Raw genomic sequence first — 13,789 nt, 5'->3', positions numbered from 1 at the left:
ATAGCAAATACTGTAAGCTACTAAGAGGATTGTTTAGTGAAAGTTTTTGTACGTGTGTTAAATCCATGCTCCTAGAGAAATGAGTTACTTAAAAGTTTGGGGAAAGTCTTGTCTTTTAAACTCAGATTTCTCATTAGTAGTTCAGTGTTGTGTTTCTTGCTGCCAGATGGAATTTGCAGCCTAAAGGCCTCGTATCAAGGAAGCTCCACAGACCAGCTGCTTTGAAGGGAATCGGCCTTTTAGCAGATGCAGGGGCTCAGAATAGATCTTTGCTATCCCCATGGAGTGTTTCCTATCTTAACTGTCTAAGAAGCAGCTTTCAAAACCAGACCTATCCAATTTGTTTGGCTTGAAATAACAGGTTTTTATGAATTTTCAATCCACAACCTTCTGGTTGTGTGGTCTGTTGTCCTGGTTCTTGGTCTTTCTGGTGTAGTCAGCGTTTTGGGAAGAGGAAAAATAACGTGTAACAAGAACATTAAAAAGTTTTGGCCCCTTTCAGGCTTCCAGCAGAGCAAGATGGACTCCTTTATATGGCTGTTGTTTTTCAATTATCATTCTGTTTCTAGGAGCCCTACTATCTCTGGACATGTGTTAGATATGCCTCTTTAGTTTAGGATCACCAATGAACTAGTTTTGCTCATCTGTTTTTCCTTGCTTCTTGGGTCAGGCTTATTCAGGCAAACAAATGCTTGTAGGATTCTCTCCTACCATATGCAGCCAAGTTCTATAATTGTTAAGTACACGCATTTTGAAAGATCTAGTCAGAAAAAGCTCCTTCATCCTCTCTCCCTTCTTAGCATTATTTGTCCAAAATCTTTTGCTACCATTGTGTGACTTTTGTAGAGCATTTGGCACTTTTACTTCAAAAAGAGAACTACTATTTCTAGAGCACTGTAATTGTTATAGCAAAAAAAAAGATGGGTACCCACAGCCAAGAATAATTACAGCAGAGATCAAACAGTGAGGCTGCAGGCTTAGATTTATGTATAAGCTGCTGTGTAGGAGATGGGAGGTAAATGATGCTGTACTATTTGCCGACATAAAAGTTAATGGACCCTATATTTATGTAAGATTTCTTGATGTCAAAACCACAATTTAATTCAAACCTTCACTTCCTCTTCACATCTGTTTATCTATTCCAGCCCCCAAAGAGATCACATTCTCCATAGATGTTGGGAATGGCCCCACAGAAGCCACCGTGCAGTCTCCCACACCCCTGAATGACAACCAGTGGCACTATGTCCGAGCAGAGAGGAACCTCAAGCAAACCTCTCTCCAGGTGGACAGCCTCCCCAGGAAGGTCCTGGAGGCACCTGCTGAGGGACACTTCCGCTTGCAGCTCAACAGCCAGTTATTTGTAGGTAGGGACCATTTAAGGGTTTCTGTAGATATGTGCAATATTTCTATGTCCATACCTTGGTAATGCTATTGTTTCACCATTGAGCTTGCATATGGTGACTTAACTCTGCTTTCTGTTCTTCCACTCCTACACAGGCAACATAAAGTAAACCCAAACTACTGCCTTTACACTCAAAGCACTAACCATAGTTTAACCATACTATACTAGATGGTATTTTTAGGGTCTAAGATCGCTTGAAATTTATTTATTGCCAAAGAATTCATAGTATTTCTTCTTGTGCAGCACTGGCTGTGTAATTTGCTGTAGGAAATGTGATCTCTCTTTTTAGATGCAATGTAAAAGGCACAAATTTGTCATATAAGTTTCTGGGGCAAAGCCTGATGACAGTATGGTCTTAAAGTCTGTTCCTTCAAGCACGCCTGCCAAAACCTGTATTAGGCCATAGAGTGCATGTGTGAGAGAACTGTGAACACAGTCAAAGCAAATGCAGTTATTTTAACTGAAGGTGATCTTTCGGGGGGGTGGGGGTGGCGGGGGAATCTCTGTTTGCATATAGTTTGTTTCCCTATCTGCCTTGCAAATGAAACCTAGATTGGGACCAGCTTGTATTTGATAATATAATCGGGGATTACAAAGGGACTTCTCCCTTTTCTATATTCAAACACTGTCTTTCTGAGTAATCCGCTCAGTGATGGAGTGGGTTGTAACCTGCTGCTTATTCAGTGCCACTCAGCTAACTACTGATTCTTTCCTTAAAACAGATTCTCTTACTTAGCTGAAATGCTGTAGCAAACCTCAGTCTGTCAGTTTACCCATGTATCCATACCTTTTGATTAAAGAAGATTTTGGGGTATTTATTTGAGCTTTTTATAGTGTATATGTGCAGTAATTGCTTACCTGGGACAGAATAGCATCATGCATCTGTACAAGCTGGGGATTGAATGGATGGGTAGCAGCTGTGCAGAAAAGGTCCCGTTGGTCTTGGTGGAGAAGTGAATCTGTACCTCATCTGAATGTAGCCATGCTTTGAGGAACAGGTAGGATGAGCTGATCTCCAGCAGTGACTTCCAACCTAAATTTTCCTCTGATTGTACTTAATTGCAGTAAACTCTAGGACATAGTTACTTTATCTCAGCCAAGAGGTGAAAAGTTGTCACTGTGCAGTAAATAGATTGCATTCAGTTGTCCATCCACACTTTTACCAAACCCTGAACGAAAGGGACAGAAAACCTAATGTTTTTAGGAGTGCTTTTTCAGCCCTTAGCTCTGCCACATTGAAGGCCAGAAATCTCTGTGACTTCCTGAGTTTTCCCAAGAGCAGTTAGAAGAGATGGAAACCTGGGCAGCTTCCTGATTCTGACGCTGTTTGTCCCCAGGGTGCTCCAGGGAAAGGTGGCAGAAGTCCAACAATACACAGATGTGGCATAATTTGCCTCTACTGAAGGTCTTATTCCAATCTCTAACAGAAAACAACTGATTTAATACCTCAACCATGTGGAGTGAATTTTATCCGATCTGAAAAATAAATGCATAAACAACATTGTAAAAAGGAAAGAAGCAGCAGCACATAATATTACTCCCTACTCCCCCTATAATCCACAACTTGTTTCTGCAACATTCTGCATACTGGCAGTGACTAAGGGGTTTCCACAATTAGTATGTGCATTCTTAATTAATAATCTATATAACAGATGTGATTTGCTATTTTAAAAATGTTCCAAATATTTTTTGATTGAATTTCCCTATTTCATTTCATTTAAACATGGAACTTTGTTTCCACACTCGAGGTAGCTAGTCATTAAGATATAACCTTTTTTTTTCTTGATTCTTCTCCAGAATCAATTCAAATATTTTGTAAATCTCATAAATAAAGCTCAATGTCAAAATTTAATTTAGTTTATTTATCTTCTGGAAGGATTTATTGATCCTTTGGGATGAAGGAACTATATTAGTATCATGTAGCATTATGATGATGATCAAATGGAGATCCACTGTAGCTTTCAAAGTACAATTATTTTCCTGTTCCTTCAGAGACATCAGCCTATATGCAGTATATGTGAAGTGGTTCTGTGTCTTTTCCTTTTAGGGAGTTATATACAGTAGATCACACATATAAAATAAATTCGGACATTTGTAAAATTTGAGTACAGGGGCAGTTAGCATATAACATAATTTTAAAGGAGTTCTGCTAATTTGGACCAGTTAATTCCCTGTCAACTGTTTCTGCCTGTTTGTATTGGTTTTGCTGGCAAGGTTTTGGTAGCGGGGGGGGTTACAGGGGTGGCTTCTGTAAGAAGTTGCTGGAAGTTTCCCCTGTGTTCGAGAGAGAGCCAATACCAGCCGGCTCTAAGATGGACCTGCTGCCGGCCAAGGCCGAGCCAATCAGCGATAGCGGTAACGCCTCTGTGATAACATTTTTAAGAAGGAAAAAAGTTGGGACAGGTAGATTCGGCAGCCGGAGAGAGGAGTGAGAACATGTAAGAGAAACAACTCTGCGGACACCAAGGTCAGTGAAGAAGGAGGGGGAGGAGGTGCTCCAGGCGCTGGAGCAGAGATTCCCCTGCGGCCCGTGGTGAAGACCATGGTGAGGCAGGCTGTCCCCCTGCAGTCCATGGAGGTCCACGGTGGAGCAGATATCCACCTGCAGCCCGGGGAGGACCCCACGCCGGAGCAGGTGGGTTCCCGAAGGAGGCTGTGACCCCGTGGGAACCCTGCACTGGAGCAGGTTCCTGGCAGGACCTGCGGATCTGTGGAGAGAGGAGCCCACGGAGCAGGTTTTCTGGCAGGACTTGTGACCCCGCGGGGGACCCACGCTGGAGCAGTGTGCTCCTGAAGGACTGCACACCGTGGAAAGGACCCATGCTGGAGCAGTTCGTGAAGAGCTGCAGCCCGTGGGAAGGGCCCACGTTGGAGAAGTTCGTGGAGGACTGTCTCCCGTGGGTGGGACCCCACGTTGGAGCAGGGAAGAGTGTGATGAGTCCTCCCCCTGAGGAGGATGAAGCGGCAGAAAACAACGTGTGATGAACTGACCGTAAACCCCATCCCCGTCCCCCTGTGCCGCTGGGGGGGGTTGGTAGAGAAGCCGGGAGTGAAGTTGTGCCCGGGAAGAAGGGAGGGGTGGAGGGAAGGTGTTCTGAGATTCAGTTTTATTTCTCATTACCCTACTCTGGTTGATTTGTAATAAAGTGAGTTAATTTCCCCAAGTTGAGTCTGTTTTGCCCGTGACGGTAAGTGATGAGTGATATCTCTCCTGTCCTTATCTCGACCCACAAGCTCTTTGTTATATTTTCTCTCCCCTGTCCAGCTGAGGAGGGGGAGTGATAGAACGGCTTTGGTGGGCACCTGGCAATCAGCCAGGGTCAACCCATCACACTGTTTTATGAATGAATTATTTGCTTCTGTTTTGGCCAGATCTTTTCTTCTCGACCCAAAAAGCAGATATATTTGGGACTGTATGTAATAGAATAATATAGCTCTTCAAATTTTTTGTTAGTTTGTTGGGGTTTTTTAAATGTTTGCCTGTCAGGCAGACTTTTTACTTTCTATGATTTATAATAAAGTTGAACAGAAGTGTTCTCCAGCAATGTTAACAAAACAGTTAGTTGTAGGGAGTCGTGGAGCTGTGCTTCATTTACTTCTGATCTGGCGATACTGACACGTTGTGAGGAGGTTAATCAGCCTTTAAATACTTTGTAAGGGTGGGAGTTAAAAAGGCCTGCTTTCCTTGGAGGTTTATCTTCAGATTGACTGACTTAGGTATTTCAGGAGATTTAGGCTTTTACTGAAGATTTTCCAATGACTAAGCACAGAGCAGGAATTCTCTTTTATGTATGTAGGTTCTTTTATGTCCAGTGAGGGATGAATTCACAATTCCGTCTTCATGAGTGGAGACCTTGATGCTGTTTCTCTCTTATTTACCCTGCTACCAGTTTGCCTCAAATATGGGAGAACATAATATTCTCTCTCTTAAATTTGGGCAAGGAATTAAAAAAGACTGGATTCAGAGATAAAAATATACCATGTGTGAGCAAATATTCTCTTCCATAAGAAACCAAACCAAAAAAACCCAAATCACAACAACTGTCTAGTCCTTTTAGATGGAGAAAACACTCATTGTGAACTAATGCAAAGCTGTGTCCTGAAGACTGTGAAAAATGTGAACTTGAGTTGTCTCAGAGGAATACTAACTGATATATAATGACAGTGAGTTCAGCATTTGGATGTCATGGTTGCTTATTCCAGCAGAGAAATCCAGATGTTCAGAGACTATAGCAGAACCTGGGAGTCTCACTATAACTTACGTTGTCCCTATGCTAATTTTGAATTGCGCATGTTCTTGAGTTTAAGCCTCTCTGGGTCATTGCCAGGGTAAAAATCAATTTTCAACTTGCTCTATGTACTTAGGTGTAACCATGGGTGTGTTTAATGTTCTTAAAATGCATTTCTGCAGAGTATCTCTGACTCTTAGGCATGTCTTACTGGGGTTGAACTCACATTACATTACTTGGATTAACAGTACTATCTGCTAGAAAGTTTCTTCACTCACTTCTGGCCTTGATAAGCATAAAGTAGCTGTAATTCGTTATCTGCACACTAATGCACCCAAAAATACTTCCATTTTGGAGGTGGTACAACATTGCAGATAGAGAAGTTCACATGAGTTTTACATACCCTGGAAAGATACACTCTCATAGTGATTTCTGTTTACCCCAAAGTCTCTTTTATACATTGATTTTGTATAAAAGGAATTGACAGAGCTGAGAACCAGATCCTTCTTCCCATATGCTTATGCTATTAATTGTATTCACAGAAATGCTGGAATTTGGGTGTCGCTTCTTTCTGTACCACCTGTTCTCCATTCAGTTCTGCCTTACCACCTTTCATTGCCCTGTTTTGTGTTTGATTCCATGGTCTTGGCTGTTCTTGCATCTTGCTGACATGATGTCTGCCCTAATTGTCTGTTTTTGGGGGATGTTCCCCTTGGGGGAGCAGAACCTAAGCATTTGCTCTGGCCAGCATGCCACATAGCCTATGTAAGAAATTGTCATTGTCTGATGGTCCCAGGATTCCACTGCAGTGATGATTTTTACACATGCTGTTCAAAATAAACCATAGAAAATGGCTACCTTCTTATTGGATCTGCCTGGAGATAAAACCAAAATGAGAGAAGTCAAAATGGAGGTGTTCAAATCTAATCCCTCTCCTTTTATCTCCTCATCCACAGCAACACAATGTGACAGGATTCAAATTTGCAATTCTTGTTTTATTCCATCGCTTCCTGTAAATACCTGACTGTATCCAATTATGGTTTCTCTCTGTTATGGAGAAACAGTTCTGTGTAGTCAGTAAGAGACAAAAGTGTAGATTAAGTGTATAATGTTTGTACGATTAGCTGTTGTGTTAAAAGTGTAATTGACTCACAGGGTACTTAAGTTTTAATCTATGTAGTACTAGAAAGAGTTTTTCTATGGCTACACTTGTTGCAATAACTTAGAATATAACATCATCTACCGGGGCTTGTGCAAAGCATTTGATACTGTCCTGCATGACATCCTTGTCTCTAAATTGGAGATACATGGATTTGATGGATAGACCACTTGGTGGATAAGAAATTGGGGCTGCATGGTCTCAGTCAAAGAGTTGCTGTCAACAGTTCGATGTCCAAGTGGAGTCCAGTGACGAGTTGCATTCTTCAGGGGTCGGTATGGGGACCGGTGCTGTTTAACATCTTTGTTGGTGACATGGACAGTGGGATTGGGTGCACCCTCAGCAAGTTTGCTGACAACACCAAGCTGTGTGGCGTGGTCGACATGCTGGAGAGAAGGGATGCCATCCAGCGGGACCTTGACAGGCTTAAGAGGTGGGCCCGTGCGAACCTCATGAATTTCAACAAAGCCAAGTCCAAGGTCCTGCACATGGGTCAGGGCAATCCCAAGCACAGATACAGGCTGGGCAGAGAATGGATTGTGAGTAGCCCTGAGGAGAAGGGCTTGGGGATGTTGGTTGATGAGAAGCTCAACATGACCCAGCAAAGTATATTTGCAGCCCAGAAAGCCAACTGTACCCTGGGCTGCATCAAAAAAAGTGTGACCAGCAAGTCAAGGGAGATGATTCTCCCCCTCTACTCCACTCTCGTGAGACCCCACCTGGAGTACTGCATTCAGCTCTGGGGTCCCCAATGTAAGAAGGACATGGACCTGTTGAATCGAGTCCAGAGGAGGGCCACCAAGATGATCAGAGAGCTGGAGCACCTCTCCTATGAAGACAGGCTGAGACAGATGGAGTTGTTCAGCCTGGAGAAGAGAAGACTCCAGGAAGACCTTATAGCATCCTTCCAGTACCTAAAGGGGACCTACAAGAAAGCCAGAGAGGGACTTTTTACAAGGGCGTGTAGTGATAGGACACGGGGTAATGGCTTTAAACTGAAAGAGGGTAGATTTAGGTTAGATGTAATGAAGAAGTTCTTCACTACGAGGGTGGTGAGGCACTGGAAGAGGTTGCCCAGAGAGATTGTGGATGCCTTACCCCTGGAAGTGTTCAAGGCCAGGTTGGATGGGGCTTTGAGCAACCTGGTCTAGTGGAAGGTGTCCTTGCCCATGGCAGGGGGGTTGGAACTAGATGATCTTTAAGGTCCCTTCCAACCCAAACCATTCTATGATTCTGTGATATGTTTCTATGGGAATAAAGACAGAAAGTCTGCTTAAGGCTGACATTAGCACACATGGAGTATGTGGCAGGCTTCTGAGATAGCTTTCTGTGTGTGCAAAGTGGAAGGAAGAAATTATTTTTCATTGCCAGTACACTCAAAATCAAACAAGCTTGGATTTTAAAGCAGGTTAACGGAGTTAGAAAACCATTTCTCACTTTCTTGTAGTGGGTCTTGGGTATCTAACTGCTTTAGGCTGCTCTATGGTCCTCAGTTACAGCATGCTTATTCTTGCACCTGGCTATGTTTCTTCTGTTAATTTAAAAAAATTACAGTAGAAGGAGCAAACCCCAAACACATGTACAGGCTAGATAGTATCAACTGTACCAAACTGCCCAGCAACAGGCCAGTTTGGCACATTACTTGCTCTGAAGGGACAGGCAGAAATCATTCCTTTCAATGGACAGTCACTTTCAAAATGAGTGACATCCTTTTCCATAGTGCAGTTGTCTCCTGGTATATCCCTGTGGTCCTGGAGGAGGTGTGTCATCATCTCCTCTCATGGTGTAGTCTGAGATGAAACTCTGTCTTATTTATTGGAGAAGGCGTGACCTTAACACTCCAGTATGGGGCGGGGAGGGGAAAGTCAGTCCTCACAGACCTCTTTGAGAACAGCATTTGCACTCAGACTGGTAACATCAGAGAAGCAAAATACAAATCCTAAGAAGTTAATTTGATGCATAAAGCCTTGATCAGAAGTTTTTGTGCTATTCATTTAGTATGTTAAGGAGACTACTAATATTAAGTGCTTGGGTTTCTGTTTTGTCTTGGGAGCAAGGGACCGAGGAATCCTTGGGTAAATCTCCTCTGTCTGTTGTAGACAGTCCAAATGCAACATAGCCCAGAGACAGTAAACATCTGAGAAACCTTCTTGGGAGACAGAGAGAAGGAAGGAGAGAAAAAGAAGGGGCATACTTCATTTACTGTTGTTGTTTTTAAAGGAATCAGTAGACACTTTGGGATATTTTGGAGGCTGGGGGAGGAATTAATGCTTAACTCCTGTGTGTCCTGACTGCTTTGTACAACTTTCAGTTTGAGACTAAAAAGTATGACTTGGATGTCTTCTGAGGAATATCATAGCAAGTTCTCCTACTCCTGAGTAATAGTAATTATCATTCTTATACTCCCATGCCCTTTCCTTTTCTTTGTATCGGTTACATAAAGCAAGAATGCACCTAATATTTATTCATGCTGCTTCAGCCTCCCTAATCCAGTTCTTACCAACAAAAAGTCCTTTGCTTTTTAAAGCAAATCCTCAATTCATTGATAGAATGTTAATTATTTAGCCACTTGTGTCACCAAGCTACACTATGAGTGCTCAGTTGTGAGCTTCTTGCCCCCTCCTCTCAGACTCTCTCTTCCTTGCCCCAAGGCTTCTTAGTAAAATTCAGCTGCATAAATACGTTACTGAAAACAGCATGGCTCATTTGACTGTCACCTCCACTTGGCAAAGAACACCCTTAACCTTGGTGTTTATGGTCCTGAGGCTTATCCTAGAATCTGTTTTCCTGAACAAAACATTTAGGTCTCATCCATGAAATTGACTAGTCCAACAGGCCTATTAGAGTAGGAAGAATCTGCAAAGCCTAATTTGGGGAAGAGTTTTGTTTGTTTGTTTTCAGTTTTCCTCTGCTTCATAGGAATGTACTTGAAGATTAGGTCTAGTCAATTGAAGAAAAATCCCCAAATGCCCAAATAATAAACAGATTTGCTTAATCAATACTGTGTGGATCTAGGATCATATAGATAGTCTCTGTTAAGCTCTATACTCTCCAGACATTAGGAGTGAGAAACTTACTTTACATAGCTTTCCAAAGTGCTTTAGAGAGCAGTAAGAATATGGGTAGTGCAATAAACATGACATCTGTGGAATAGTTAGCAATAGTTTGTACTCATTCGTTGAATGTTACAGCTGGGATTTATATGTGTGCAGAGAGAAGAGGCAAGGAAACTGTCATTTATCCTTGTAATTTTTGTGGTTACCTCCCATGCAAATGAAAACAGAGTAACCAGTAACCTTAAAGGGAGAAATCACATTTCTACTTATTTGGACATTACTGAAAATTCTGTACAATATATTTGGGTTTGGAGCAAAATCTCCAAAGAAAAAGATTGTGTGTGCACAGTGCAGCAAATGCAGAAGGCCCAATTCTTGTGCTCAGAGGGGCCTTTAGAATATGTGAGCTAACATTTACTCACCTGAAAAGAAAAGCTGGCTACAGAGGAATTTTAAAATATTTGTTTCTCTGAGAAAGGCATCATAAAATTAGCATGAAATTAACCTGTCTCACACGTACTATCTATAGTTCAATTATTCTAATTCAAATCCAGTATTTCTGCTATTAGTGTACCAGAAATAAAAATATGCTAGAATGGTATAGCAGAACAATAGGGTTTTGGTGAGATTCCATTTCAGACTATTGCTTCAATCTGTTAGTTTGCAGAAGTCTTGCTTTAATTCAACAATTTATGAAAAAACAGATGCTCTTCTGCAAGGACTTATCAAAAGATTTATTCTCTTATCTCATGCACTTTGATACAGAACCAACTTCTACAGAAGAATAATTTGGAAAGATAACTTCTTTCACACTACTTTTGCAGGAGAATCACCAATAAAGCTAGCATTTCAGAGCTAACAAATGCTGATAATTCCTGAACCAGAATTAGATTTCTTTGCAGCGATCAAAATTGCAGTATCTTCAAAAGCAAAACACTGGCAACTGCCAAACAAAGCCTACAGTGAGATAAATGGTGATATTTCACAAAGTACTCTAACAATCATCATTATTATCATTTTCAGAGACCACCTCTAATAGAAAAAGTGTCTTCATTGTAACACTTTGCAATTTCATTGGGCAGACAAGAAACTAGTTAGCTTGTAGAGAATGAACTGCCCTCTTGCGCAGATCCATACAGCTCTGGTCTTCAGGAATAAATGCAATTATGTTTAACAATTGTAATAAATAACACATCTGTGACCTGAACTCATGTTTCTTGCTTACAACAACCATTCACATGCAACATCAGGTTGGGCAGTCATGCATAAATTCTGACTCAAGTCATTTCCCTTCAGCCAGCAGGCCTGGTGCTGAACATGATTCATGCCTGCTATCTGGACTCATCAGCATGTGTAACTCACCTGCTGTTGGGATTAGAGTGTTATTTATACTCTGTACTGTGGCAACAAATAGGAAAAAAAATTTTAGGTTTGGGTTTCTCATGTATTAGGTGATATGCAGACATACGATAAAGAAACTAATCTTTTTCCCAAATGAATTTGCAGTTTAAATCCCAGACAGGGCAGTAGATAAGGCAGGAAAGAGAAGAACGGCAACAAGGAATTGTCACATATGGCTTTTTAGTCCTTTCATGAAGATAAATAGAGACCTTTAGTTTCCAGGGCTGTCCATCTGTCATCTTTTGCCACTGTATGCATTGATATATAATAGATAATATTTTTTTTTTAATTCATGGATTCATATTTGTACCTCTGGATTGGACTTCAGGGCTTTGATTACTGTGCAGACTCATCAATGAATGCATGTCCTTTTTTCTCTATTTTTCAGGGGGAACAGCTTCCAGACAAAAGGGCTTTTTGGGATGCATTCGATCTCTGCATTTAAATGGACAGAAACTTGACCTTGAAGAGAGAGCTAAAATGACACCTGGTGTTAAACCTGGGTGTCCAGGACATTGCAGCAGTTATGGTAACCTGTGCCATAATGGAGGGAAATGTGTGGAGAAGTATAATGGTTACTCCTGTGATTGTACCAACTCAGCCTATGAAGGACCTTTCTGCAAGGAAGGTAGGCAGCGAGCTTTGATCCTAAGTCCTTAATGGTCTCTGAATTACAGCACAGTTTCACCCATGTCGGCTTGGTGTCCCCCATGTTACAAGAAGGTGTTCTAATATCAGCTGTCCCTTCAGCATTACCAAGTGTTTATCTGAAGCAGGCTATAATGCCTCTTTTTGTTGACTTCGGTGATGGCCTCAGAAATTAAAATTGTGTAAGTTGTACTATTAAAGTTACCAACTATATCCCACTATGATTCCTGTATTCAGTTGTATGTAACTTGGCCCAGACATTAACAAATAGGGCTGAAATTTTTCATAACAGTTGTCTGCCCATGTCTGAATGTTCAGTTTGCTTGTCTTTAAACCTCATGCAGCTTTGTACAACTTAACAAGATGTTGAGAACTTCTCTTTGCAGAGTTTTGAAGAAATGGTGTGACAAAAAGTGGTAGTCCTTTTATGTTTTTTTGCCATTCCTGTGACAGCCCATCCAAATGTTAAGAGTTTTTAAAAATAAGCATGAAGCATTCAGGAGAAAACTGATTTGCATGGTTCGGTCTGTGGTGAACGTGTCCTCACTGAACCTTCCTGGTGGCTCGTAGGAGATGTTACCAACACCAGAAAAATGAGCAGGGCAAATAAAGAACATCCAATTTAGATGGCATGCTCTTTGGGAGAGGAAGGAACTAGCAAAACTACTGCTCAATAACAGCAAAGTGCAATGTGAGTGTTTTAATTTCCATGGCTGCCCCTCACCTCACAAACGCAACAGGTTTACAAAGTGGGCCGCATCTTCTGCTGGTGTAAATTGGCTTAGTTGTAATGCAGTCCACGGAATTATGCTCACTTACATAAGCTGAGGATTTGGCACCAGTGCCGTGAGAAGCTTATCAAATAACCACATAGTGTCCTGTTAGGAGATGCTGCTGTAGAGGTGGAGCTGCTTTGTTGGAGAAAGTACTTGCAGTCAGTCTGTAGCTGAAGATATCACCATCCTGACTTTACTGTGCCTCACATTAGAAAAAACTGCTGTTATCACACCTGTGTATTTCATGGCTAGACTATGTTGTTTTATTGAACACACAAGCATGAGTTCTCGGGACCTGAGAATGCACAGGTCGATGTTTCTCTTCTTTTGGAGCTACCAAAGACAGCTTGCTATACTGGCTGACTTTGGGTCGATGTGTTGCTTTAAAAACGACTTTGTTTAAAAAGGAGACTGGAAAGGACAAATACATTGTCTTTACTGTTGGGGGAAGACAGAGAATATTGCCTTACATGTCACCTGTCAGAAGATGGTGAACCGAGCATTTATTTGGCTGACAGACATTTTGGGCTGTTCCATCTTGTGGAGCTCTGATTCCAGCACTAAAATAGTTGAGTTTAGAGGCCTGTCTCCATACACCGTCCTTCTTTGTGCCAGACAAACAGACAATAAGGAAGGACACACTGCTCATACAGACTAAGGGACCGTTAATGTCAGCTGGGTCAGGGGCATTTTGCAGTGTTCTGTTTCTGAGGCAGGCAGTTTATGTCCATGCCTGTCTGGGAGATCTGAAAATGCAGTAGCTGAAATTATTCCCTTGGTTTATATATGCTTTCAGAGGTTTCTGCATTATTTGAAGCTGGCACTTCCATTACCTATATTTTCCAAGAACCTTATCCTGTCACAAAAAATGCAAGCACCTCAAGCTCTGCCATTTATGTGGATGCTGTCATGTCCAAGGAAAATATTGCATTTAGCTTTCTTACGGCACATACTCCAAGCCTTCTGCTGTACATCAACACGTACTTTCATGAATATTTGGCTGTGATTCTCTCCAAGAATGGTAAGTACTCTTGATTTGATACCAAAGGGAGATCAGTGTAACTCTGTTAAGTTTTTTGTGAGAAAAGTACAGAATTCTGCACTGATTTAAGTTCATT

The 13,789-nt window shown here is 41.6% G+C and overlaps 1 protein-coding gene across 2 annotated transcripts in view; it reads left to right on the top strand.

Annotated features, from left to right (window-relative positions):
* Positions 1-13,789, top strand: part of CNTNAP5 (contactin associated protein family member 5) — a 307,196-nt gene that overhangs the window by 251,414 nt on the left and 41,993 nt on the right. For both annotated transcript variants that reach the window (XM_030018519.1, XM_030018520.1), the window contains 3 exons: positions 1,146-1,364; positions 11,636-11,875; positions 13,468-13,692. In XM_030018519.1, the coding sequence (XP_029874379.1) occupies positions 1,146-1,364; positions 11,636-11,875; positions 13,468-13,692 (684 nt within the window). The remainder of the gene's footprint in view (positions 1-1,145; positions 1,365-11,635; positions 11,876-13,467; positions 13,693-13,789) is intronic.

This window comes from Aquila chrysaetos, chromosome 6, assembly GCF_900496995.4.
Source record: "Aquila chrysaetos chrysaetos chromosome 6, bAquChr1.4, whole genome shotgun sequence".
In the NCBI taxonomy this organism is placed as follows: domain Eukaryota; kingdom Metazoa; phylum Chordata; class Aves; order Accipitriformes; family Accipitridae; genus Aquila; species Aquila chrysaetos.
Note: the sequence above shows the minus strand (reverse complement) of the source record. Positions and strands in the feature narration are given on the sequence as shown.